This window comes from Rhodamnia argentea, chromosome 1 (assembly GCF_020921035.1).
Source record: "Rhodamnia argentea isolate NSW1041297 chromosome 1, ASM2092103v1, whole genome shotgun sequence".
Classification (NCBI taxonomy): Eukaryota; Viridiplantae; Streptophyta; class Magnoliopsida; order Myrtales; family Myrtaceae; genus Rhodamnia; species Rhodamnia argentea.
In genome coordinates this window covers 30242960-30270363 of record NC_063150.1, presented here as the reverse complement: position 1 = coordinate 30270363, position 27404 = coordinate 30242960, and the positions used below count along the sequence as shown (strand labels likewise).

At 40.9% G+C, this 27404-nt stretch overlaps 4 protein-coding genes across 4 annotated transcripts; all 4 read left to right on the top strand.

The window, feature by feature from the left end:
* Window positions 1–2865, top strand: LOC125314889 (disease resistance protein RPM1-like). Its single transcript, XM_048278160.1, has one exon. The coding sequence runs from the start codon at window positions 1–3 to the stop codon at window positions 2863–2865; it is 2865 nt and encodes a 954-aa protein (XP_048134117.1).
* A 9261-nt stretch (window positions 2866–12126) lies between these two features.
* Window positions 12127–13083, top strand: LOC125314888 (putative disease resistance RPP13-like protein 3). The gene has a single exon (XM_048278158.1). It carries the CDS (start codon window positions 12127–12129, stop codon window positions 13081–13083), a length of 957 nt encoding a protein of 318 aa, XP_048134115.1.
* Window positions 13084–13498: 415 nt separating this feature from the next.
* Window positions 13499–16604, top strand: LOC125314887 (disease resistance protein RPM1-like). Its single transcript, XM_048278152.1, has one exon. The coding sequence runs from the start codon at window positions 13758–13760 to the stop codon at window positions 16602–16604; it is 2847 nt and encodes a 948-aa protein (XP_048134109.1). The 5' UTR covers window positions 13499–13757.
* Window positions 16605–25538: 8934 nt separating this feature from the next.
* LOC125314885 lies at window positions 25539–27404 on the top strand. The gene is made up of 4 exons (XM_048278148.1): window positions 25539–25580; window positions 25664–26124; window positions 26223–26626; window positions 27361–27404. The coding sequence occupies exons 1-4, from the start codon at window positions 25539–25541 to the stop codon at window positions 27402–27404; spliced, it is 951 nt and encodes a 316-aa protein (XP_048134105.1).

The window sequence follows — 27404 nt, the reverse complement described above, 5'->3', positions numbered from 1 at the left end:
ATGGCAGAATCCGCAGTGTCCTCTTTGGTTTCAAAGCTTGCTATGTTCGTTGAGAAAGAGGCGAAACTACTGAAAGGGGTGCGTGCAAAAATTGAAGTCATCAGAGTTGAATTTGAGCACATGAAGGCCTTCTTAAAACGTGCCGAGTCTTTGCAAGAAGATGATCCTGAGTTGAAGGTATGGGTGAAACAGGTCAGAGAGGTTGCATACGATGTGGAGGATGTTCTGGACGAATTCACACTCAACTTGGCAAGAGATCACGGACATGGGTTCATGAAGTACTTTCACAAGATCAAGTCATCCATACAGAACTTGAAAGCACGCCATCATATCTCCTCCAAGATAGATGATGTCAAGTCAAGAGTCCACAGCATCACCGAAGGGCATCAGCGATACAATTTGAAGCCATATGACGCAGAGCAAAGTGTGAGGGCATCCAGCAGAGGCGCCTCCTGGCACGATCTCAGGGAGGAGATTTTTCTTGTCGAGGAAGGTGAACTGGTGGGGATTGACCAGCCGAGAGAAAAGCTTATTAGATGGCTTGTTGATGGACAACCGGGACTTGAAGTTGTGTCGATATTAGGGATGGGGGGTTCAGGGAAGACCACTTTGGCAAAACGAGTCTACGACGATCGCCAAGTGAAAGCCTACTTCCAAAGCCATGCATGGATCAATGTCTCCCAGACTTATAATATTCAGAGTATCTTGAGGGACATAATTGCTCGACTACATAAAGAAATTCAGCAGCCGGTTCCTCAAGGATTAGAATCCATGAATATCACGAGCCTCAAACAGATAGTGAAAGACTTTCTGCAGCAAAAGAGGTACGTCATTGTTCTAGATGATGTATGGAAGTTGCAAGCACTAGATGGTATAAAAAATGCATTGCCTAATAGCAGCTTCTGTAGCCGAATAATAATCACTACTCGCAAAGCTGACATTGCTACTGTCTCTTCCCACCCATCAAAAGTTTATACCCGTATGCCCTTATCTCCAGAAGAGTCATGGTCCTTATTCTGCAAGAAAGCCTTCCGTGGGAAGCCCTGTCCTCCTCACATAGAACACCTTTCTCTACAGATTTTGAGAAAATGTGAGGGTTTGCCCCTGGCCATAGTGGCAATTGGTGGCCTTCTCTTTGCAAAAGATGACCAAGAATGGGAGATGATTGCCCGCAGCCTTGCTGCAGAACTAGAAACCGATGACAGGATGCAAATTTTCGGGAAAATTCTCAGCTTGAGCTACAGTGATTTGCCTGATAACTTGAAAAGCTGCTTTTTGTACTTGGGAGTGTTTCCAGAGGATCATGTGATTCAGTGTAGGAGACTCTACCGTCTGTGGATTGCAGAAGGATTTGTTGAGGAAAGAGAAGGGATGACACAAGACGAGGTTGCTGAAAGACACCTGAAGCAGCTTATAAACAGGAGTTTGGTGCAAATTGCAGAAACAAGAGGTGGAAGGCTAAGTCGTTGTAGGGTACATGACCTAATGCGTGAAAGCATCCTTTCTAGGTTAAGGGATGAAAACTTTGTTTCATTCGCATCTGAGCAGAGAAAAGAATTGAACGAAAGAGCGCGGCGTCTGTCAGTCCAGTCCACCAACAACAATGCACTAAACCAGCTAAATCTCCCCCGCCTACGCTCTCTGCTCGTTTTTGAGTTTGGAGAATCGTCAACCACAGATGAGCAACTCATCCCAAGTGGCTCTAAGCTGCTGAGGGTGTTAGATCTGGGAGGCTCGTCCCTTCACAACTTCCCCAGACAAATACTAGTCCTGTTCCACTTGAAGTATCTAAGTTTGAGAGGGACCAAAGTGCGCATCATTCCTAGTTCAATCGGGAAACTCCAAAGTCTGGAGACTCTGGATCTTAGACAGACGTTGGTCTCGGAGCTGCCTGTGGAGATAACCAAGCTCAAGAAATTACAGAATCTGTTGGTGTACCGTGATTCAGAGCTCACATTTCCTCCACCCTTCGGTCCTAGAAAGGGAATTTCGGCTCCCGAGGGCATGGGAGCGCTAAAATCACTGCAAAAACTGTGCTATGTGAAAGCTGGAGGTGGTCGGAGCAAGAATATTATGCAAGAGCTGGGAGAGCTAAGTCAGCTAACGAGGCTGGGCGTAACGGAGTTGAAGACAGACGATGCAAAGGAACTATGCCACTCCCTCGAGAAGATGACCAACCTTCGATCGCTAGATGTGACTGCAGAAAGTGAGTCTGAAGTTATTGATTTGGATATTCTGTCTTCACCTCCCCTGCTCCTGCGGGGTCTATATATGGAAGGATGTCTAAAGGAGCTGCCTCATTGGGTACCTCTGCTGAACAGACTGACCGGATTGCGTTTGGGATGGAGCAGATTGAAATCGAGCCCCCTAATTGCTCTCCAGAATTTGCCCAATCTGGTGGATCTTTATCTACATAATACCTTTGATGGGGAAACATTGGTTTTTGGAGATGGAGGGTTCCCAAAGCTGAAGAAGTTGCACTTTGAAGATCTGGAAAATCTGAGCTTTGTGTTGATGAATGGTCAGGCAATGCCTTGCCTTGAGAGTCTCTCCATTGTCGGATGCCGGCACTTGGACTGGCAATCATTACTGGTTGTTATCCGCGGCCTCGCAAACCTCAAGGATCTCGAATTCTTTGGGATGCCAGAAGAATTTGCTCTTGCGTTCTATCCGCAAAGCAGTAGCGGAATGAGGGAGGGTGTTGTGCAAGAGTGCTATGAGGTGGTGATGGAACGTAACCCGAGAGTCTCCTTTATCTGGCAGATAGAGGGTCACTGGGAGATGCATGATCTTAGCATCCAATCCTACAATGTCATCAAGGGTAGGGCGATGAGCCGCGATGAGGTTCTGCCTCAAGTTTCGTAGATCGTAGGGATATGCTGGCCCCCCTGCTAGTCCCTTTGGTCCGTCATTGATCCTAGAAGACCATCGTCACGAGCAAGAAGATCCTCCGCCGCTTTTATGACTCCTTCCATTATCGATATTTTTTATCTAAGAACTTTCATATCCCCGGGCTGCAATCTTGTTGCTGTTGTTGTCTTATTTAGTTGTCAGTGCTTTTTGTTCCTTACTTTCTGCATATATTATATTATATGGGTTGTTTTACTTTTAGCCTGTATGGAGTCAAACGAGTGGTTTGACTAAAGAAACGAGAAGAATTACAATTTTTGCGTCTTGGAAGATTACATGCCGTGAAAATAGACGGAGGATCGACAGATATGATAAATTGAATAGAGGACACAATTAACGTTCTGTCATGAAAAACAGAGCCAGGCAAATGTTACATGCGCCTGCTGTTTTTTGTTGTTCCCATTTTTATTTTATTTTTTCCAAGTATAGACAGCTTGGGGATAGAGCAGTAAAATTGACTTCTAAAACCTTTCCTTTATTGCTAATAATTCAGACGCATCTTGAGAATTAAATAAACTCGGACCTCAACATTGCATTACTCCTGGCTAATTTGTTTCTACGGCTTCCAATTTTGAGATCATTTAATTTATTGCTAATAAAAACATCATCGTCCGTTTGATTTAAGTTCTTTTATTTGTCGTCCAGACTGTTTTGCCTTTTCCTAGTTCCAACATAGGAATAATATATCTTTGGTTTTGGTGTGTGTAAGTTCTTATTGTTTTGTGGGATTTAGGTTCACATTTTGACGGGAAAAGTGTCAAAAAATTCCTAAATCTATTGCATTTGTGCCAATTCAATCATAAACTTTTTTTTTTGTGCAAATTCAGTTCAAAACCTTTAATTGGTAGCAATTCAATCATAAACCTTTTATTGGTACTAATTTAATCATAAATCGTTTGTACTTGTGTCAATTTAGTCCTAAGACTTTTTGCATTTGTACTAATTGAATCAATCCGATCAATTTTGATCGGAAATCGCTAACGTGGACGTCGATTGTCCTACGTGACACGGCCGGCGCTGACATGGAAAATTTTAATATTATTTTAAATATTTTTAATACTTTTTTAAAAGTTATTTATTTATTAGAATAATATTAAAAAAATCTACGTTGGCACTAGCCACTCAACATAGGATAACCGATGTCCACGTCGGTAATTTTCGATCAAAATTGACTAAATTGGTATAAAAACAAAAAGCTTAGGACTGAATTGACACAAATCTAATAAGTTTATGGCTCAATTGGTACCAATAAAAGGTTTATGATTGAATTGGCACCAATGCAAAAAGTTTTGAACTGAATTGACGCAAAAAAAAAAAAAAGATTTAAGGTTGAATTGGCCCCAATATAATAGGTTTAGAACTTTTTTTAACATTTTCCCCCTCGTGTGTTTGTGTGTGTGGCATGGAACTATTCCCAATGAATTAGTGAGTCAATAAACCAAATAGACCCAATAATACATCATCATGGCATCAGGATCGTCGAATCCATCCATTTGTGGATATCTTCACCTTTGGCCATGATCCATGAATGTCATGTCATATGTCTAATTTGATGTTTATTTCATCTTCCTCATATGCTATGTTGTCTCTTACTTAATATTTGTACTTATTGTAGCATGTCGACAAGGAACATGGAGGAAATTAAGTGGAAAAACAAATGATCTTAAGGGACTAAACAGTGCCTTCGCAATACTACTTTATGTAAAAAATTATAGGATTAATACAGCAAAAAATCTCAAACTAGTACATGTTAACACCTAAATTTTAATTTTCATTTATCATTTCATAAAAATGAGAATTAATAATGGTTCTCACAAAAATAATTTTATCATGCATAGCACATTTATTTTCCGTCAGTCAAAAGCATGTTATGGCATTTAGGGTCGGATGTCGGGTCAATTGAGCTTAATTTGATAGGCGGCTGGACCATACTAGTTTGCAAATTTCGAATAAGGCCCCGAGGGGATGCCGAATTTTTCATCATAATTTTGGACTTAAAACAGCCCGTTTGAGCTCTTAAAATTGCAAAAAGGCCTAAATTAATTATATAATTGATTAGTTAAGGTCCAATTGGGTTCGGAATGATAAAATGAGCCCACAAAAGCCTAGGATTTTGGTCCAACTTGTGGGAGTCCTCATTTGAACGAAAATTCTAGTTATTTTTAATAAATATGACTCCTTAAAAGTCAGAATTTTTAATCCGACGATCGATATCTAATAAAGTTTATGAATCGAACGGTCGTCGGTAAACCCTACGCTTGTGCGCAACCCTTTGTTCTATAAATACACAATTATGCCTAGGGTTAAGGGGGGAGGAGAATTGACACGTTCAGAAAATTTAGAGTATTCACGTGAGAGTTGAGGGGAAAAAGAAACAGGTTCTCGGCAAAAGCTCCTTCGGCGGCAAAAGCTCCTTCGGCAGAAGAATCACAATTTCTGGAGGGTTCGAGTTGCTATCCAGGAAACGATTTTGCTGATCTTAGGAGGCTATTCTACTGCTGTTTGGAGTGAAAAACAGCACCATTTAGAGACGATTTTCAGGCGAATTCGTTGCTTTTGAAGTACAGATTTACGGGCTCGATTCAAGGTAATCTCCCTATATTTTTGCAGTCCTACTTGATGACTTTTTGAGTTGAAAAGCAAGTTGTTTTGCCACCGTTTCAATGCTGTTTCGCGCTGTTTTCAATGCTGTTTCACGCTGGTTTGCATGCTGTTTCGCGCTATTTTGCATGTTGTTTTGTCTGAATCAAGTCCGTTTTTGATGTGTTTTATGATCTCTAACCATGCAGATTTTTGGGGGAGCATAAAGGTAAGTTTCTTGACTATTTCTACACAGATTTTGCATGAATTCCACGTTGAATTGCTGTTGTCTTTGGACTAAAACGCAGTTTTTTTGGGAATTCAAGAAGCAATTATTTTGTATGATCGAAATATCAAAACCCTAATTTTATCACAAGTTTCAAAAGTTGGATTTTAATTGGATTCATTCGACATGCTTTCAGAATAAAAAATTCTAAATTAGGAAATTTTATTTCCTAATAGGTAATATCCTTATCTCGATATATTCTGGAGATTGTTTGCACTCCTTGGATGTGAACAAATTGTTGATGAATATGGAAATTGATTTTTTCGGATAAGTTATGTTGCTCAATTTTAATTTCTGAACTTGAAATATATCTTGGGGATATTGAGCATATATATTTCTAGATCACTATGAGCATATCCTTGAACAATTTTGTCGCCAAATCTTGTATGTTCGAAATTTCTGAGTGAATCTTGAGATATGATGCTTATCTTCTTGGATGTTTTACATATCTTCCGGTGATGGATTTTGAGGTAATCCGATATCGACATATTTTCGAAATATTAGAACAATATCTCATGGCCTAATCAAAATTTTCGAAAATATTGAAGAAATCTTTAAATTTGGAAGTTATCTCGATTATCTTGAAAATCCTAAGAGATAATCTTTCCCATTTTAAAAGATATCAATCCTACGTGGATAGAAGCTCATCTCCTTGAAAATTTCGAAATCTTGTAGGGATTTTCGAAAATTCAATAAATATTTGCACATCTTTAAATAAAAACAGCCCATAATATATGCTCCCTTGTGCCCGACCCTTCAGAATATTAAATTGCAAGCCTTAACCATGATCTTATGGGATGGGACGGCAATTTAGTATAAGATTTTGTATTCTGCCCTTTGGCGAGAAGGGATGATGACATCTTATACCATTATTTGCATATTAGCTTGAATCCTCGAAAATATAGCAGATGAAATCTCGCTCTAGCCCGAATCTTCGGGAATGAGAAGATTTATCGGAAAATTCGGAAATTAAGGTATATTATGGGCATTTTTGTTTAACTTTGTTCAAATTCAAGCTTAAAAGAAATTCGAAAAAAAATAATAATAAAAGGGAAACAAAAAAAAAAAACATTCAATTCACATCATCAATCAAGAAAAGGCATTTTCATGAAATCCGGTACCGAAAGGGTGTTAATTAAAAATTAACATAATCAAGTCCCCGAACCCTAAATCTCTGGTTAGCAGAAAATAAAGTATTCTCCCATACTTTATTTAGGTATCTAATCTACCTACCAAAAAAGATTAGTGGCGGCTCCTACAAATGAAAAAAAATCAAACCTAAGTTGCGAATTGGTAGGGCTTGGGAGAGTCCGTATTAGGTTAGTTAATTCATCTAATTAACCTAATAATCCATTAACCTAAATTAATTTTTTAGATCGTGACAGTACACATGTGATAAATTTACTCCAAAATATTTTTTTACTATCAAAAACTCCAAACCGATACATGTGATGAATTTACCCCCATTCGTTTCCGTTAAATTGGGTTAATATCACGAAAAATTCCAAACCGATAAACATATGACAAACACATAGTAAAAATCTCAAACCGATACACCTCGTCAATTTTTTTTTTTTTTATAACCGAGATGTCCGCGCGGCCGGCGAGCTATGGCTCAAACCGGTGGTAGAGCACGACTATTCCTCGGGGGACACACCCCGTCAATTGTTACGTGCCATCAAACTCAATAATTTGATGGTAAAATTTAATGGAAACTAACGGAATGTAAATTTATTACAGGTGTAACGGTTTGGAGTTTTTCGTGGTCATAAAAATAATTTGGAATAAATTTGCCACGGGTATTTGAGGTTTTTCGTGATATTAACCCAAAAATGGATGGCCTAGACAGAATATTTGTCTGTGAAAGATTATTCACATGCATTGTTGAAATTTTTACATGAGGGCACGCTTCAATCAATTAAGATTATTCATTGTGATGATTAAGTCATCAAAATGTCTGTTAAGAGGATAATCTGATTTAGGTAATTGATTTTTAAACATATGATCATTGCAAAAAAAAAAATTAAACCTCGTTATTTTGACAATATTTCAGCTACGTAACTCCTTGCAAATGAGTAACTATCATCTCTAGGTTAATTACCAATTTTAGATAATTCAGACATCCCTTCCAAGCATATGTCGCAGCGAGATGCAGAAATTGTTGTATGGATCGAGTGTATATGCCTTGTGACCTTCCGGACTATCATACTTGGCAGGCATCGTGTGAAATTCATTGCGATGCACAAGTTTAGTGGTGCAGATGGATCCGGAGAGTGCAGGCACCGGGCTCATGCCGCGGTGAGCATTATTGTCCTCCTTGTAAACTAGAGTGCCCCCGGAATGCAATATACGTGAAATTTCTCCAATTTCCCAGGGTTATGGGGTGACTTAAATTGGTCACTATGTCGGATCGAAGTATAACATTTAATAGCTGATTTTAATTATTTAGGAGGAGATACATGCTAACTACAAAACTGTTCAAACACTTCTTCAAACTGGACAACCGACAGCATGGACATGGGTCAGATCATTAGAACTTATGTACTTTATCCATTTCTCATCTCAGGTTCGTCATCCTCCACCATCTGCAAACCGTGATTACGTGGATTTTGGGGTACCTAGGCGGAGCAGGGCGGCAAGGGTTCAGGGATCGGTCACTATGCCTCAGTTCAGGATCAATCGTTCATCCGCAAGGCGTTTTCTGCAGTTGCAAGTAAGGCAATGGCGTTAACAAAGAAGAATTCCACCGTGCGTTTTGGCCAAAGTTCAAGAGGCGTTTGTCTTCGCCCGCTTCCACTGCTGAGTGGATTGTGAGCAGACCAGTTACGGAGTAGCAAATTGCCAAGTCCCACTTGTCGGCTGGAATCCTCAATGCAACAGTGCAATGTGAAAATTTGCCCCCCTGGGGACCAATGAAATGCAGCGGGCAACTTGGCAGTTTGCTTAGTATCCTAATCAGTGTTGTAACATCAAAGTGCAGAAGTCATGAGAATACTTCGCCAAATAGACGCGCTCAAGCCTAGTTGGCCGTTCATTTAAAGGATTCTTTCTTTTGGTTCAGAAGGTACTTGCAAACCGCCATACCTATTTCCTTCTTCGCTAAGTTTTGATCTCGTGAGATCAGTGAGGAAGAGAAATGGCAGAATTCGCAGTGTCCTGTTTGGTTGAGAAGCTTGCTATGATCGTTGAGAAAGACGTGAAACTATTATTGAAAGGGGTACGTTGATAAATAGAACTCATCAGAGATGAATTTGAGCGCATGAAGGCCTTCTTCGCAAGTGCCGAGTCGTCGCAAGAAGATGACCCTGAGTTGAAGGTGTGGGTGAAACAGGTCAGAGATGTTGCATACGCTGTAGAGGATATTCTGCATGAATTCACGCTCAACTCGGCAAGAGATCACGGACATGGGTTCATCAGGTACTTTCACAAGATCAAGTCATCCATAAAGAACTTGAAAGCACGCCATCATATTTCCTCCAAAATAGCTTATATCAAGTCAAGAGTCAGCAGCATACGAGAAGGGCATCGGCGATACCATTTCAAGTCATATTTACCAAAGCAAAGTGCAAGTGCATCCACCAGAGGCACCTCATGGCCCGATCTCAGGGAGTATGCTTTTCAAGTCGAGGAAGGTGAACTGGTGGGGATTGACAAGCCAAGAGAGGAGCTTATGAAGTGGCTTGTTGTTGGAGAACTCGGACTTGAAGTTGTGTCAATGGGGGGTTCAGGGAAGACCACTTTGGCAAAATGAGTCTACGACGATCGCAAAGTGAAAGCCTACTTCCAAAGCCACGCATGGATCAGTGTCCCACAGACTTATAATATTCAGAATATCTTGAGGGACATAATTGCACAACTACATGGAGAAATTCAGCAACCGGTCCCTCAAGGAATAGAACCCATGAACAGCATAAGTGTAACACCCTAAATTTTGGGCAATGAAAATAGTGAAATCTAGTCTATGGAACGACTAGAAAATTTTAATTTGATGCTCAAAGTTTGGATGTTAAGAAATTAGAAATCGGAAATTTCCGGGACCGTTACTCGAATTGGAATAAATTCCGATTAAATGAGTAATTGCGTCTTAGAATTAGAAAATTCCATTAATCCTTGTTCGGGATAATTAGAACCGCCGGACTTCTCTGCTGCCCTGTTTTGACTTCTGTTACAATCGGTTCTGTGCTCAGCCCCTATTCGCCGTCACGCCGCCCTTCTCCGCCCACCTCCGGCCACCATAAACTCCCCGACACACCCTCGAACCATCCCCACCAGCCCCACGACCTCCCGCCGCCGCTAGAGCCCCCGGAACAGCCCCGACCTCCTCCCCTGTTTCAGTTTCCCCTGCTCTGTTTTGCTGCTGCAGCTGCTGTTTGCTGCTGCCGGCGCCACCTCCGGCCACCGTGAGCCACCACCGGCCACCAACATCTTTCCCCCGACCACCTTGCACCTCCACCATCAATCCCGAAGCCGATCGCCGCCCGTAGCCCACCGTAGGAGCCCAATTAGCCCCGGCCAGCTGCTGTTTCCCCTGTTTTGGGGCTGGGCTAGTTCTGTTGGGCCTGTTTATTGGGCCTGCGAGTTGGGCCTCGGCCCAATCTTCTGTGGGTTGTTAAATTGGGCTTTATATTAGACCCGTGGACTCATTCAATCAAAAGTTGGGCCCGTAGTTCGAGGATTTTGGTTCGCGATCCGTTCGAGCCCAAAGTTCGCGCTAAGGATTTTTCGGAGGATCGTCATTGGCTTAACCTCGTGCAATTAACGGTGAGTCGACCTCTAATCCTTGGCTAAGTTATTAATTACGTTTGGATTAGTTTAATTAGATTATTAGGGTATTTTGGTAGATTAATTAGGGCCGATTTAGGTTAGAGACTCGGTTTAGGTTAAATGGCCCTAATTAATTGGATTAATTTGATTGAGGCTAGTTTGGACGGAATAAACGATTAATTGATTGGCTTTGTTTGATCGTCGAGCGAATAATAGGTCAAGGATGAGCGTATGACCGATGGATGATCCGAATTTAATTACGTATGATTGGATTGATCGTTTGCCATTGAATTACTTTTCTACGCTCGATTATGATTTATATGAATTAATTGATGAGATGCCTTGGTAGATGGCTAGTCAAATTAATTGATTGGTTGAGTTCGATCACTTGATTTATGGATGCGAGGTCGCATGTACAACATATGCATTTGTGTGATTACTCAAGAGTTTTGTTGTGTGAACATATCGTGTGAGCATTTGACTAAATGCGGATCATAAACTGGGTATTTGTTGAGTGTGCTTGAGTGGTCACACGATGGATTACTCCTGTCAAGTTAGTACCGTGCCGCTCGTGCGGAATCATACCACTTGTCGGATGCACGTCAATTCGTGCCGTGCCGATCGTACGGATCACACGGATTGACGGATGCCGGTCGCAACTTGTGACGGAACGAAGCTCCTACGGGAATTCCCGATAGTGCCGTGTCGTGCCGGTCGTACGAGTCACACGGGCTATTAGATGCCGTCGCCGGAAGTAAGGGACGAAGCCTAGTCCCGCCAGTAGACACCGTCGGTCGTAGTGTAAAGTCACACCGGTCGTGTGCAATTGGGCCGGATGGTCATTAATAATCGGACCACGTGTGGTGTCTGCGTGTGTGATTGAAGTGACAATCATGATTGATATGTGTGGTATATTATGTCCAATATTGCATAATGCGTGATTTCAATCGGGTAAGCCGCATGTGATTGGAATAAATATATACTATATGTGATTGACTGTTAGGACTCTCTAGACGAATCAACGCCTTAGCCGGGCTTAGGCGTTGACTCACGGAGATTTTTATCTCACCCCGTGTTAACCATTTCGGGTCCACAGTGATGCGGCGACCCTTCGCCATGACTTCAAGGGTTCGTAGGCTTTTGGATAGGTACTGATGTAGATGTTGGGAGTAGATGAGAATTTAACCCTACCCGACCTTATACCTTTTTGTTGGTCTTAGAAAGCCGCCCCGAAGAATCGGGTTATATATGTAACTATAGCTCGATAGGGTTAATGATCATCTGTTTTTAGTACTGTATTGACAGTTGTTCTTATATATGACTGATGTTGTTGACTTTATTTCTATCCCCGCTGTTATTCTTGATTTGGGAGAATTCGCGTTTCCGCATGTGCGCTATAGTATGGATGGTCAATAACGCACCTGGGGTGTTATCTTTTATGACCAGAGGCGTTTTGGTAGGGATGCCGCGTACTCGAGAGTCGGGTCGTGACAATAAGGCTCAAGCAGATACTGAAAGACTTTCTGCAGCAAAGAAGGTACGTCGTTGTTCTAGATGATGTATGGAACCTGGAAGCACTAGAAGGTATGAAAAATGCATTGCCTAATAACAGCTTCTGTAGCCGAATAATAATCACTACTCGCAAAGCTGACATTGCTACTGTCTCATCCCACCCATCAAAAGTTTATTCTCGTAAGCCCTTATCTCCAGATGAATCATGGTCCTCATTCTACAAGAAAGTGTTCCGTGGGAAACCCTGTCCTCCTCACCTAGAACACCTTTCTCGGCAGATTTTAAAAGAATGCGAGGGTTTACCGCTTGCCATAGTGGCAATTGGTGGTCTTCTCTTTGCAAAAGATGTCCAAGAATGGGAGATGATTACTCGCAGCCTTGCTGCAGAACTAGAAAGCGATGACAGGATGCAAATTTTCGGGAGAATTCTCAGCTTGAGCTACAATGATTTGCATGATAACTTGAAAAGCTGCTTTTTGTACTTGGGAGTATTTCCAGAGGATCATGTGATTGAGTGTAGTAGACTCATCCGTCTGTGGATTGCAGAAGGATTTGTTGAGGAAAGAGAAGGGATGACACAAGAGGAGGTTGCTGAAAGATTCCTGAAGGTGCTTATAAACAGGAGTTCGGTGCAAATTGCAGAGACAATTTTACACGGAAGGCTAAGACGTTGCAGGATACATGACCTAATGCGTGAAAGTATCCTTTCTAAGTTAAGGGATGAAAACTTCGTTTCGTTTGCATCTGAGCAGAAAAAAGAATTGCAAGAAAGAGTCCGGCATCTGTCAGTCCAATACACCTGCAACAACGCACTAAACCAGCTAAGCCTTCCCAGCCTATGCTCTCTGCTCGTTTTTGTGTTAGGGAAATCGTCTAGCTCAGATGAGCAATTCGTCCCAAGTGGCTCTAAGCTGCTGAGGGTGCTAGATCTGACAGGCTCATCCCTTCACAAGTTCCCCCAACAAATGCCGGTTCTGTGCCACTTGAAGTATCTAAGTTTGAGAGGGACGCAAGTGCGGATCATCCCTTAACTCCAAAATCTGGAGACTCTGGATCTTAAGCAGACGTTGGTCTCTGAGCTGCCTGTGGAGATAACCAAGCTCACGAAATTACAGAATCTGTTGGTGTGATTCAGAGCTCGCATCTCCTCTACCCTTCGGTCCTAGAAAGGGATTTTCGGCGAGGACATGGGAGCGCTAAAATCACTGCAAAAACTGTGCTATGTGAAATCTGGAGGTGGTCGGAGCAAGAATGCAATGCAAGAGCTGGGAGAGCTAAATCAACTAAGGAGGCTGGGTGTAACGGACCTGAAGAAAGACAAATGCTGACTGGCTTGTGACTTGACCATGAAGGACAAATGCTGTCGTTGGCAGGAACTATCAATGGAACAATGCAAGATAAAAATCTGCCACTGGGGTAAAGCTAGCCTATATTCCTTACCCCGAAGAGCAAACCAAAGGAAGCTCCAATTCCTTTAGTTTAGGGCCCTTTCTTCAAATGCTTTGCTTGGCAGTTTGCTTCGCTATCAAGTATGGAATAACCATATTGGATGCGTCATATTGATGCCTAATAGACGAACTCAAAGCCTATGTGGATGTTCATTCAAAGGGTGCTTTCTTATGGTCTCAGACAGTACCAGCCAACTGCTATACCCTGTTTCCTTCTTGTCTGAGTTTTGATCTCGTGAGTTCAGTGAGCAAGAGAAATGGCAGAATCCGTGGTGTCATGTTTGCTTGAGAAGCTTTCTATGTTGGTCGAGAAAGAGGTGAAACTATTGAAAGGGGTACGTGGAGAAATTGTACTCATCAGAGATGAATTTGAGCGCATGAAGGCCTTCTTGGCAAGTGCCGAGTCGTCGCAAGAAGATGACCCTGAGTTGAAGGTATGGGTGAAACAGGTCAGAGATGTTGCATACGATGTGGAGGATATTCTGGATGAATTCATGCTCAACTTGGCAAGAGATCACGGACATGGGTTCATGAGGTGCTGTCACAAGATCAATTCATCTATAAAGAACTTGAAAGCACGCCATCATATCTCCTCCAATATAGCTGATATCAAGTCAAGAGTCAGGAGCATTGCCGAAGGGCATCAGCAATACCATTTCAAGTCATATTGCACAGAGGAAAGGGCAAGCGCATCCACCAGAGGCACCTCTTGGCACGATCTCAGGGAGGACGCTTTTCTTGTCGAGGAAGGTGAACTGGTGGGGATTGACGAGCCGAGAGAAAAGCTTATTAAATGGCTTGTTGATGGAGAACCCAGACTTGAAGTTATATCGATCTTAGGGATGGGGGGTTCAGGGAAGACCACTCTGGCCAAAAGAGTCTATGACGATCACCGAGTAAAAGCCTACTTTCAAAGCCATGCATGGATCAGTGTCTCACAGTCTTACAATATTCAGAATATCTTGAGGGACATAATTGCACAACTACATGGAGAAGTTCAGCAACCGGTCCCCCAAGGATTAGAATCCATGAATAGCATGAGGCTCAAGCAGACACTGAAAGACTTTCTGCAGCAAAAGAGGTACGTCATTGTTCTAGATGATGTATGGAACTTGGAAGCACTAGAAGGTTTAAAACATGCAATGCCTAATCCTAATAGCAGTTTCCATAGCCGAATGATAATCACCACTCGCATAGCTGACATTGCTACTGTCTCATCCAACCCATCAAATGTTTATACCCGTAAGCCCTTATCTCCAGAAGAATCACGGTCCTTATTCTGCAAGAAAGCCTTCCGTGGGGAACCCTGTCCTCCTCACCTAGAACACTTTTCTCGACAGATATTGAGAAAATGTGAGGGTTTACCACTTGCCATAGTGGCAATTGGTGGTCTCCTCTTTGCAAAAGATGTCCAGGAATGGGAGATGATTACTGGCAGCCTTGCTGCAGAACTAGAAAGCAATGACAGGTTGCAAATTTTCAGGAAAATTCTCAGCTTGAGCTACAGTGACTTGCATTATAACTTGAAAAGCTGCTTTTTGTACTTGGGAGTATTCCCAGAGGATCATGTGATTGAGTGTAGGAGACTCTTCCGTCTGTGGATTGCAGAAGGATTTGTTGAGGAAAGAGAAGGGATGACACAAGAGGAGGTTGCTGAAAGATACCTGAAGGAGCTTATAAACAGGAGTTTGGTGCAAAATGTAAAAACAGGTTCAGACGGAAGGCTAAGGCATTGTAGGGTGCATGACCTAACGCGTGAATGCATCCTTTCTAAGTTAAGGGATGAAAACTTTGTTTCGTTCGCATCTGAGCAGAGAAAAGAATTGCACGAAAGAGTGCGGCGTCTGTCAGTCCAATACACCGGCAACATCGTACTGAACCAGCTAAGCCTCCCCCGCCTACGCTCTCTGCTCATTTTTGAGTTAGGGAAATCGTCTAGCTCTGATGAGCAATTCTTCCCAAGTAACTCTAAGCTGCTGAAGGTGTTAGATCTGGGAGGCTCATCCCTTGACAAGTTCCCCCGACAAATACCAGTTCTGTTCCACTTGAAGTATGTAAGTTTGAGAAGGACCAACGTGAGCATCATTCCTAGGTCAATCGGGAAACTGCAAAATCTGGAGACTCTGGATCTTAAGCAGACGTTGGTCTCTGAGCTGCCTGTGGAGATAACCAAGCTCAAGAAATTACAGTATCTAGTGGTGTACCGTGATTCAGAGTTCACAATTCCTCAACCCCTCGGTCCTAGAAAGGGAATTTCGGCTCCCGAGGGCGTGGGAGCGCTAAAATCACTGCAAAAACTGTGCTATGTGAAAGCTGGAGGTGGTCGGAGCAAGAATATTATGCAAGAGCTGGGAGAGCTAAGTCAGCTAACGAGGCTGGGCGTAACGGAGTTGAAGACAGACGATGCAAAGGAACTATGCCACTCCCTCGAGAAGATGACCAAGCTTCGATCGCTAGATGTGATTGCAGAAAGTGAGTCTGAAGTTATTGATTTGGGTCTTCTATCTTCACCTCCCCTGTTCCTTCGGTCTCTATGTATCGAAGGATGTCTAAAGAAGGTGCCTCAATGGCTTCCTCTGCTGAACAAACTGACCAGATTGCGTTTGGGATGGAGCAGATTGAAATCGAGCCCCCTAATTGCTCTCCAGAATTTGCCCAATCTGGTGGATCTTTATCTACATAATGCCTTTGATGGGGAAACATTGGTTTTTGGAGATGGAGGGTTCCCAAAGCTCAAGGAATTAGCCCTCGACTGTCTGGAAAACCTGAGATTTGTGTCGATGAATGGTCGGGCAATGCCTTGCCTACAGTTTCTCCGCATTGCCGGATGCAGGCACTTGGACTGGCAATCGTTACTGGTTGTCATCCGCGGCCTCGCGAACCTCGAGGAGCTCGAATTCGTTGAGATGCCAGAAGAATTTGCTCTTGCGTTCTATCCGAACAGCAGAAGCAGACCGAGGGAGGGTATTCTGCAAGAGTGCTACGAGGAGGTGATGGGACGTAACCCAGAAGTTCGCTTCTTCTGGCAGAAAGGGGATCGCTGGGAGAAACATGATCTCAGCCTCGATTCCTATAATGTCATCCAGGATAGGGTGACGAGATGAGCCCCTCCGCCACTCCCCTTGCTCCGTCCATTGATCCCTGAGGGAAAGAAGAGGAAATACTCTGGTGCTTTTCTTTGTGATTTCTTCCTTTTATCAATATGCTATCTTCTCGTTGTTGTCGTTACCTTATTTGGAGATCATTGCAATTGTTTCTGATTTTTCTTGCATTAATTGACCTAAATAAATAACAATGTATTACAATTTCCCTATTGGAAAAAATCACACGTGGGTACACAAGTACCTGCGAAACATATTAATAGGACCTGCGAAAATACAGATATGGGAGGAATTCATCTAAAGCACATTAATAAGAATCTTTAGATTAGGCAAAACTAGAAGTTTGTCATTAGAAAAGTTGCGTATACTCAAAATGAAGGGAATGCAGATTAGCCACAAAAGTTAAAAGAGTGTAAAAATTCATTACTAATATCTTCGTAATGAGAAGAGTAAAAAAAGGATGCTCTCCTAATCTCGTGCATTGCAACGGTCTTCTATTCTTATGGATCCATTTGCGTGCTCTCTCAATTCATGATTTATTCCACGCAACATTTATCAATGGCTAAGTTGGGCCCCACTGGAAAGGTGCGGTGCTATTGATTTCGCGAGCATCATTGCATCCGACTTTATTTGGCATAGAGTTTTTGTCAATAGAAAATAAAAGGGACGAGGTTGACGGATTTCATAGGATTGCGATTAGCTGTACTAAAAGCGTAAGCTGGTAGATGACCTAAAACTGAGCATGAAAATTTATAATTAGGGAGGTATAAATAACGGAATTGGATAGATTTGATCTCGAACCTTCTGCTCCGATACCGCGAGCTTAAGTTATTATATGAAAGCATAATTTAATATTTAAATGTCCTAATAATGTCAGTATTTTGTAATAACAGCATGTATTGTGGCTGAAAGATTGGGATTTTATTATTATTGTTGTTGTTGTCATCGTCGTGGTCGTGGTTGCCGTTGTTTTTGCCCTATTTCAGTAGGAGTATATGTCTTTCTGCAAATTCGACCAGAGGACACACTTGACTTCTCCACAAAAGCCCCAAGTTTCAGTTGTCCCATTTTCTTTCATAAAAGTAAAGACAGCCATGTGATAGAGCGGCAGAATTGACTCCTTAAACCTTTAGTTTATTTCAAATCATTCAGATGTTCTCAGAGAATTTAGTAAACTCGGACTTCTAGATTGCATCCCTAGTAGCAAATTCTTCCCCCTCTCCACAATTTTGCCATCATTTTCAGTAGAATTTATTCGCTCCGCGAGGTATCCTCTAGTGTCTTGTCCATGCCCGATATCGAAATGTCGTCGCATTGTTTCTCCACCGAGTAGCTCGATAAGGAACAAGAAAAACGTCCCCACATTCTCTGGAGATTTAATCTTCTAAATTGTTCGGTTAACGATTCTATCGGAAACCCTCTAGGAGCATCTGGTGTGTCTATTGGTTTGCCTCGGATTCTGCAAATGATATTAAACCAGCTCTTTATCAACTTGGACTCCAAGTGAAGGAGACTGTAATTTCCGTAGTTCATCGTCCAATAACCATCCATCATTGGCACAAAGGCACTGATTCTCCACAAAAGAAGGGGGCAGCCCAAATCCAATTCTTCTGCAAATTTAATTTACATTCTTAATTGAAGGCAAACCATCCTTTCATAAAAGCAGAAGTAAAGTCTCTTACCTTCTATTCACACCCTTTATTCTCTCCAAGTATCAGGAAAAAATTCGAAAAGAGAAGGACCAGAAAAACTCTTCAGCCACTAGTATCTATATACTGTCTCAGATTCTCATACAAACCTTAGTTTATACAATAACCAGAGAAGATAGAATTAAAAACAATGTTTGCTGAAATTCTGGGGGAAGAAGAAGCTGCTGGCACTTGTGGGGGCGGACTCATGTGGCCGCTCACCAACTGCAGAGTCGCACCAGAAATAAAGCTTGGTGGGTCATTGGAGTCATGTTCATCCCAGGAATCTTCAGTTTGTTGCATCAGACAAATGCAATGCAAGCTTGGTCATCTTCTCAAGAAAATTATTCATATGGCCCACTCGATATGCAACATCTATACGCAATTTTTGACAGTGATAGTCTCTTTGCACTTCTGAGACATACATGTACCTTTTCTTAGGTCAGATCAGGCAAGTCCACGGTCTCCCCTCCACTCAGGATCCGAGGGTGTCCTGCTCAAGAAAAACAGAGCAAAAACAGAGCAAGAGGAGTAAAATAAGAGAGGCACAAAAAGATTAAAAAGTACAATTCCCTAAATTAAGATGATTGCTTAATCTTGGAGAGGTTAACACGTTAAATCGAACATGACATTCCTTAAATTTCTGGAAACGCTGAAAAGAAGCTAACAAATAAACTTCCGTTTTATTCAGATAAGAACTTTCCTCCAATTCTTTTTGTCTAGCGATAGCAGAATAAAAGTCTATAGCTGCATAAGACCTTTCAACGCCATTTTCAAGGCCTGCAAAATCTACTATCATTGGGCTTTGAACATTTTAATGCAATGATGGGTGTTAGAAAGTCTAACCCAAAAGACTAAGTTAGTAGATGGAACTAGACCATATGAATGCTAGTGAACACACTTTCGCGAGCTACGATATCATGTTAGAAAGTTTAACCCAAAAGTTTAAGCAAGTAGGTGGAAGTAGACCACATGAATATAAAGAGCATCTAAGACCCGTTATCAAGCGATGTGAGACAACAACTTCAACAATGGCCACAATGGCCAAACAAGTTGGAAGCACTCACTCAAGGCCTAGAAGACCTTCGAGGCCGACTTGCCTGGGAACGGCGGCCACCCCATGATCATCATGTACAACACCACCCCGGCACTCCACACATCCACCTCCTCCCCATCGGCACCGCTGGTGCGATGTAGAACGGAGTCCCCGCGATGCCCTCCATAGGCCCGTCCTTGTACAACTAGGCCCTGGAGCCAAAGTCCGCCAGTTTCAAGACTCCCCTTGAATCGAACATGTATTCTCGGGCTTCACGTCCTGGTGCACAACACTGTGCCAATGTGCGAGGGCGAGGAGGAGTTGCGCCATGCACACGGTGGCCTCAGGCTCGGGGAGGGCAACTTGCGGGACAATACACGGTCGTGGAGAGTGTCAAGCTCATAGAGCTCTAGGGCGAGGAAGAGGCGGTCGTCGATCTCAAGGTGTAGAGGATTTGAAGGATGTGAGGGTGAGGGTGAAGGGAGAGGAGGGTCACGAGCTTGGCTTCGTTGACGAGGCGTTGGCGGTCCGTGGCATCGGAGAGCCGGTGCTTGTCGATGACCTTGCAGGCAACGAAGGAGTTGTCAGCCGGGGAGAAGCAGCGGAATACCGTGCCGAAACAGCCTCGGCTGAGTTCATCTAGCAGTTAATAGGTGCTGTACTTAAGTGTTTCCCTAGCTATGGACATTTTTCTTGTGTGTTTCTTCTCCGTCTCTCTCTAGACGTGATTTTCTCATTGTTGGTGTCTTTTTTTTTTTTTTTTTTTGGTAGGAAGAAGAATAGTATCAATACTAAAAGCTGTGTACAACACTTACTTTGATGCCAAAAAATTTTGTCGGATCTCATAAGTGCTAAATCAGGGAAAAAACAATCACTTTAATGCCTTCGAAAAGAAAATTCGGCCAAATTAATACATGGCATTTTGAATTAAATTTTTAATAGAAAGTAACATTATTTAAAAAAATTAAGTTCATTTGAACTTCTAAACTTTAAAAAATTTAAAAAATAAATTAGACTTAGAAAAAAATAAAATTAATATTTTTTTACAATACAGATTCTATTTAAAACAAATTGAAAAATTAGCTTAAAATTTAAACACAAAAAAATCTATTAAAAAAAGGCCAAAATTTAAAAAATAAATAAAAATAAATAAAAATAAAAATAAAAAATTATTAAAATACAAATTTCATTTAAAATAAATTGAAAATTTAGTTGAAATTTTTAATAAAAATAGATAAAATAAAAAAAATGACTAAACTTAAAAAATTAATAAAAATTATAAAAATTAAAATTAGCTTTTAGAAAAGCAAAATTAACAAAAAAATCTAAAATACAAATTTTATTTAAAACAAATTGAAAAATTAGCTGAAAGTTTTAACAAAAAAAATATATAAAAAAAATAGCCTGGCTAAAATTAAAAAAAAATAAAAATAAAATTAGATTTGAAATACAAATTTCATTTAAAATGCATTGAAAAATTAGCTTAAAAATTTAACAAAAAAGCTTAAAAAAGAAGATGATATAGAACCATGCAGCGAGGGATTTTTTTTTCCTTTTTTAAATGTTTATATTTTTTGTTAAATTTTAAGCTTATTTTTAATTTATTTTAAATAAAATTTTCTACATTTTATTTTCTAATATATATTTTTTCAATATTTAGCTTTTTATATTTTAAACTAATTAAGTTTGTATTTTTATTTTTTAATATTTATTTTAGCTTTTAGCTTTTTTTATTGTTGACCGGACCTCCGGCGAGCCACATCGGCTTCAAATATTAATAAAAAAAAATGCCACGTCGGAATTAAAGCAATGCATATCAGAGTTGGCAATCAAACGTCTGTTTTGTTAAAAAAAAAAATAACACTTAAGTTATCCGGATGAAACTTTTGGCACCAAAATAAGCGCCGTACACAACTTTTCGCCCTTATGTTATTCTTCTCCCCTTACAAACCTATTGACATAAGCAATGTCTGATTTTCTCTTTCTGTTCATCCTGTAGTGAAGGAGGACATTATCTGGATGTATGAGGATCTTCCCCCGCATTTTGAGTCATCAGTCCATTGATTTACATGGAAAACTTTATCAGGGGATCTTTTCATTTCGAGAATAGGACGTTGGGAGTTTTTGAGCACCTGACCGATTTCCTACGTCACATGTCAAGGTGATTGTCGAAGGCAGAGATTCCTACAGGCTGAGGGTAACCAAGTGTGGTGATTCGAACTCTCATGCCTCGAGCGAGAAAAACCGATATAGTTATCACTTGAAGCGATCACTTAAGAGTGTTACCGTAGCCTATTTCAAACTTTGCTCACTGTCAAAAAAGACTTTATGATTTTTCCTGTTTCAACGATTCAAAGAAAGACCAAAAAACAATTGGCGACTTTACATGAGTGTTGACACCTAAATTTTGAATATTTTCTTAGTCATTTATGGATAAAAAACTAGAACTAATTTTAGTTCTCATAAAAAATTCATCATCTTTAGCATATTTAATTTTTACTCATGCATTGCATCTTGCATTGGACCATCGGCGGCACAAATTGGAACTTAAATTTCACGGGCAGGAGCAATAGGGCATTTTTGGGCAAGGCATTTGAAATGGGTGTGCCGAATTTGAATAAGTGTTGGACACTTTTAATTAATTATTCGAGCTCAAGATTGCGCAAAAAGCCTATACACACGTAAAATACGGCAAGCCCACATGCATATTCCTTATAGCCGAATATTTTATTAGAAAATAGGAAAGAAATTGTGCAATTCGGCTAGCACATTTGCATGTCTCTTTGGCTGATAACTGCACTCCAAGAGGGAATATTTATCAAATATTCAGATTTTTAAGATACACATCCAAAAGGATATGTGAATATTGCATTCTTGCCCATCAAGCTAGGCCAATTCTCTCTATAAATACAAGGTCCTAGCAAGAGATTATGGGGGCTGACTAAAAAAAATTAGAGAGAGAACGTGCGAACAACGGGAGAGAAGTCCTTGGCGATCCTTCCCTAGCTTGCGCTGCAGCTTCCCTCCGTAGAGCCTCCTCTTCTATTTCCGTTGGCAAGCAAGAGGACAACAACTGGTTGTTCCTTTCCTGCACCACAAGCCAGTTGTCACCGATTGGAGGTCCTTGGCGAATCAGCACCATCTTCCTACGAGTTCCCCTAAAAACGAGCATCACAACAAAAGGGAGAAGAGCTTGGAGTGTGGGCTCGTTTTCTCTGGATTTTGTCCAGACTTGCTAAAGAGATCAACAGATTTTTGTTAGCCTTTAAAACATTTTTCCGTGTTTTGTCTTGTTCACGTGCAGCTATTGGTCTCTATTTTGTTGTTGAACCTCCAACAACAAGCCGCTAGGCTTGGACTGTACTTGGAGAATACATTGTTTACGTCGCCGAAGATATCAACGAACCGTAGCAACATCAGCAGATATTTTGAATAGCCTCTACGACGAGTTGCCCACCTTGAATCCTCGTGGAGTCCCATTGAGCCGCCGGTCCCTCAAGTTGTCCTAGCTGTGCAAGGAAGGTCCCCCATCAAGCAGGTCCGTGAGGGCAAATGCAGGGCTGCAATTTGTCGTTCGAAAATCCAAATTAGGAAAGCGCAAATTTTGCAGACAAGGTAAGTTTCCTATCTTGAGCTTTGATATATTCACTTGCTTATTTTGTGATTTATTTGCATATCCTAAATATTGCATCGAAGTGGATATTTTTTTAAAATACAGGTTGATTAGGAAAATTTCCTTTCCTAATCCGCAACTTGTCATATGATCGAGAACGTCCATCTTTAGGATTATTGATGGAATACTCGATTAGGCAAGGATTTGGGTTCAATCGTTAATCGTAGGATTACGAATTAAAGATTGACTCAAATATTCGCGAAATATTCCAAAACTTGATTGATATATCCACTTTCTTGTTTGACATTGATTGGCATATTCACTTTCCTCATTTGATTTGAATTGCTTGATTGTCATATTTTTTAGAATATACCCGTCGCATGATGTAATCTCAAAAATTCTAAAAAATTGCATTCATTCACTTTGCATATCTGAAAATTGCATCTTTTAAAAAATAACATCATGTAGATATTGCATATCTAATTTTTTAGGTTAGATTGCATACTAGAATAGAAATTGCATGTTTAAATAGAATCTTATGTTTAAAATGATATATCTTCAATATATTAGGGTTTAGGTCAATGTAAACTCTAAAATATACAAGATAAAAATTGTTTTGACATAGTTCTATTTTAGGAAATTAATTCATCCGAAAAATATAAAAAAATCATTCATTCTTGCCATGTCATCCATGCCATGTCATCCTTGCCACGTCATTTTTGCCATGTCATTATTTCTTGCCATGTCATACTAGGTTGCATTTTAGCTTAAATTGCATATTAGAATTGCATGTCTTCTTTTTAATTAATACACGTGTCACGTAGTTAATTTAATCATGGTCCTACTTGTGCATTCATTTAGTTTGCATGTAATCTAGTTTAGTCTTGCATTTAATCCATGCCATTGCATATAGTGTAGTCTCTCATGCATTCATATAAAAATCGAAAATAAAAAAATAATTTTGTGTGGCGCATGCTCCCTTGATTATATTGACTTCTGGATGTTCATTAATTGATTGTGTACCCGCATGATAACCTTTGTTAGTGACTTAGGTTAAAATCAATGTTGCCTTCTCTAATGATTTTTCATGAAATAAAATGGTACCGAAAGGGCGTTAGAGTAATCTGGCGTAATCAAGTCCCCCGAACTCTTCATCTCTGGTTCGTAGGAATAAAATAGTTCTCCCGCTATTTTATTTAGGTTTCTAATCGACCTACCATAAATGATTAGTGGCGGCTCCAAAATTAAAATATATTGCATGTTAATCAATTGAACCTTAAGTTGCGATTTGGTATGGACTTGGGAGAGTCCGAGTTAGGTTGGTTAAATAATTAACCCGATAATCCATTAGCCTGGAAATTTTTCCGAATTTTTAGGTCGCGACAGCTTGGCGACTCATTGGGGATTTGAACAACTTGATTTTCTCGAAAAAAATTTTGATTAATCAATCACTTTAATTTTCGAAAAAATTAAAAAGCACCTTAGTGGACTTAGGCCGGCAATTTCATGGAAAATCGCATTTTTGTTTGGCAATTGGACTCCAGGTAAGTCTTTAACCATAGTGTTAAATGATTTTGCAGATTGGGAGTTATAAGGGGAGGAGTGTTTGGCTAACCCTTTGTTTTACTGATTGGTGTTTGGGATTGTTTGTTTAATTATGCACATTTTGAAGCGGTGATTGGATTTAATTGTTGTGCATGATTAATTGCTTTAGCACTACATCATGCACTACCCGTGGTCGGACTCGGGCCACTAGTTTTAGGATGGTATCGAGATTGGATCCTAACGTTCTCCGTGAGATCACGGTTGAAAGTTAGTCCAAATTCGATCCCGACTGTCTCTTCAAAAATGAGTTTCAAAAGTTAGAACCCACGCTTGGTAAGATTACCAAAGTGGGGTTATAATTTTTAACTCGAGAAGCTGAAGTTGAAATGATCCGGCTAATCCTGGTTATATCGTGGGATCCCGATTAATCTTGATTATGTGCGCGAGATTGTCGCCTTGCCGTAAGTCTTTCACTTCATTTTGCCAGCCTTTAGGATAGTTAGAATAAGTTTAACTCACGACTCATATGCATGTCTTTGTGATTGGCATTTTCTCCCTAAAGGTGATAATTTCTTGAACCTATCTTTTTTTTCTTCCTTATCTTATTTTGGGTCAGTCCATGATCTAGGTTGATTTATTCAATATTTTTATGGATCATTGGAGTATTCTTGATACTGTTTATGTTATTGGTCTTCCTTAAAAAATTCTGTCATTCGAATTGGCCCACAAAGTCTTCATGAAAAAACATTTCCAAGATTCTAATCTATCACCTAAAAATTTTCGAATCGGTGCATTTTTTATGAGAACAAATCAATCTCGATTTCAGCAATTTTGGACGAAACCGACGGTTTTCCGAAATGGAGCATTGGTGTCTTGTTTACACTTTTCACCTTGCTCACCATTTGCACTCAAATGGAAAGAGTCTAGGCACATGTCATGGATTGACCTACTATTCTCATCAAGTGTATTTATTCATGTGTTTACTATTTTTAGGGATTTAGGTTGTTACGGATCCTCCACGAGAACCCTACGGCACACGGTCTAGGACAAGGAAGATGGCCGACAAAGCTGAAATTGCGGCGCTTGTTGAAGAAAAGGTGAAGGAACAAATGAAAGGACTAACCGAACAAATGTCCTTACTGATGGACATGTTCAAAGCCCAACAGCAGCAACAATCCAGTTCAAGTTCCCAATTGGAGATGGTTCCGCCGATGCGTCAAGGCCTTCGTTCGATAAAGCTGTGGAAGTGGATGCCAACGAGACGTTACCCTTCGAGAATTTTATCATGACTGGAACTAATGCCATTGCACCTAATGTGACCACACCCCCTATGATCAATACTTCCCAGATTCCCGTGGCTGAACCATCAAATGATGAAAGTGCAAAGCTATTGGCCAAGCTTGATCGGAGGCTTCGCGAGGTAGAGGGCTCGCACCACCCGCCTCCCATTGACTTCTCCATTTATGCTAAGGTGCAAGTGCCGGAAAAGTTCAAAATGCCAGATTTTGAGAAGTATGAGGGCACCTCCAACCCTATCCAGCATATTCGGATGTACCAATCATTGATGTATAAGTACATATCCAATGGCCCCTTCATGGTCCAAACTTTTCAAGCCGGTCTCAAGGATGCAGCAATGAGATGGTACATTGACTTTAAAATTAACCGGATGGAGAACGGGAAGAGGCGGCCAATGCTTTTGTCAAGCATTTCAGATTCAACCTGGATATTCTTGTTTCTAGGGAAGACCTTGAGCAAGCCGAGATGAAAAAGGGAGAGAATCTCAAGCAGTATGCCACTAGATGGAGGAATATCGCATCTCAACTAAGGCCCGAGCCTCCCGAGCGTGAGCTAATGAGGCTATTTGTGTCTACTCTTCCCCAAGCTATGAGATCACGATTGGTAGGAACCGCAGCCCAATCTTTCGGTCAACTCGTTATAATGGGTGAAGATATTGAGATTGCTATGAAGAGGGGATGGCTCGGTGATAATAGTTCAGCAAGCAAGCGTCCTCTAGTAAAGAAAGAACCGACAGCTGAGGTGAACATGGTCTATGCCCAAAAAGCTGTGGCTCAGAATCCTGGAAAGCGGTTTGCCGCTCAACAGCAAGCCGGCTCTAGTCAACAAAATCAGCGGACTTATCAACGTAAGCCTCGGCAATATACTCCTCTTCCTGGAACAGTGTCACGGGTTTTTGCTGTATTACAAAAGAAGGGGTTGTTGACATCAGAACCACAACGACCCAATCACGCATCCTTCCGCAACTATGACCCATCTAAGAAGTGTGACTACCATAGGGGAGAACCCGGTCATTCAACCGATGAGTGCGGGGTGCTAAAAAATCGAATCCAAGATCCGTTAGACACGGGGGCATTTGTACTCCAGCCGACCGCACGACCAAACGTTCGTAGTAATCCGCTACCCGATCACGGGGGCAATTAATCTTGTTTTTGGGGAGGCGGGCAAAGACCTAAATTAGTAACTTATTTATTTTTATGCAATCCCCTGCGTGGGATATTTCTTGCTTTTTAGGTGTTTATGTTGCATTTTCATTTCCTAAGTTGATTGTCAGAGTCAAATTTCTCACCGTCGAGGAGTTTTCCGCATTTTGAATTCAATAAGATGTAATTTGTTGAGTTATCAATAAAATTACAGATGTTTTTCATTATATTTTGAATCTTGTCGAAGTATCTCAAACTAACCCGATGACGATAACCAACGATAAAAAATATGTCATCTATGGTAAGCACCGAGGGTTGGGCTTCTCCAAGATATCTCGTCCCGAGGTTTTCTAAAATCAAAATGTTTTGTAAAATGTTCGAAATAATGCTGCATGCTTAACCCTGTTTATCTATTTGACTCATTTATTAGATGTTTCAGGAATTTCTAAGAGGCGGGCAGCAAATCGTGTATCGGGCCATTAG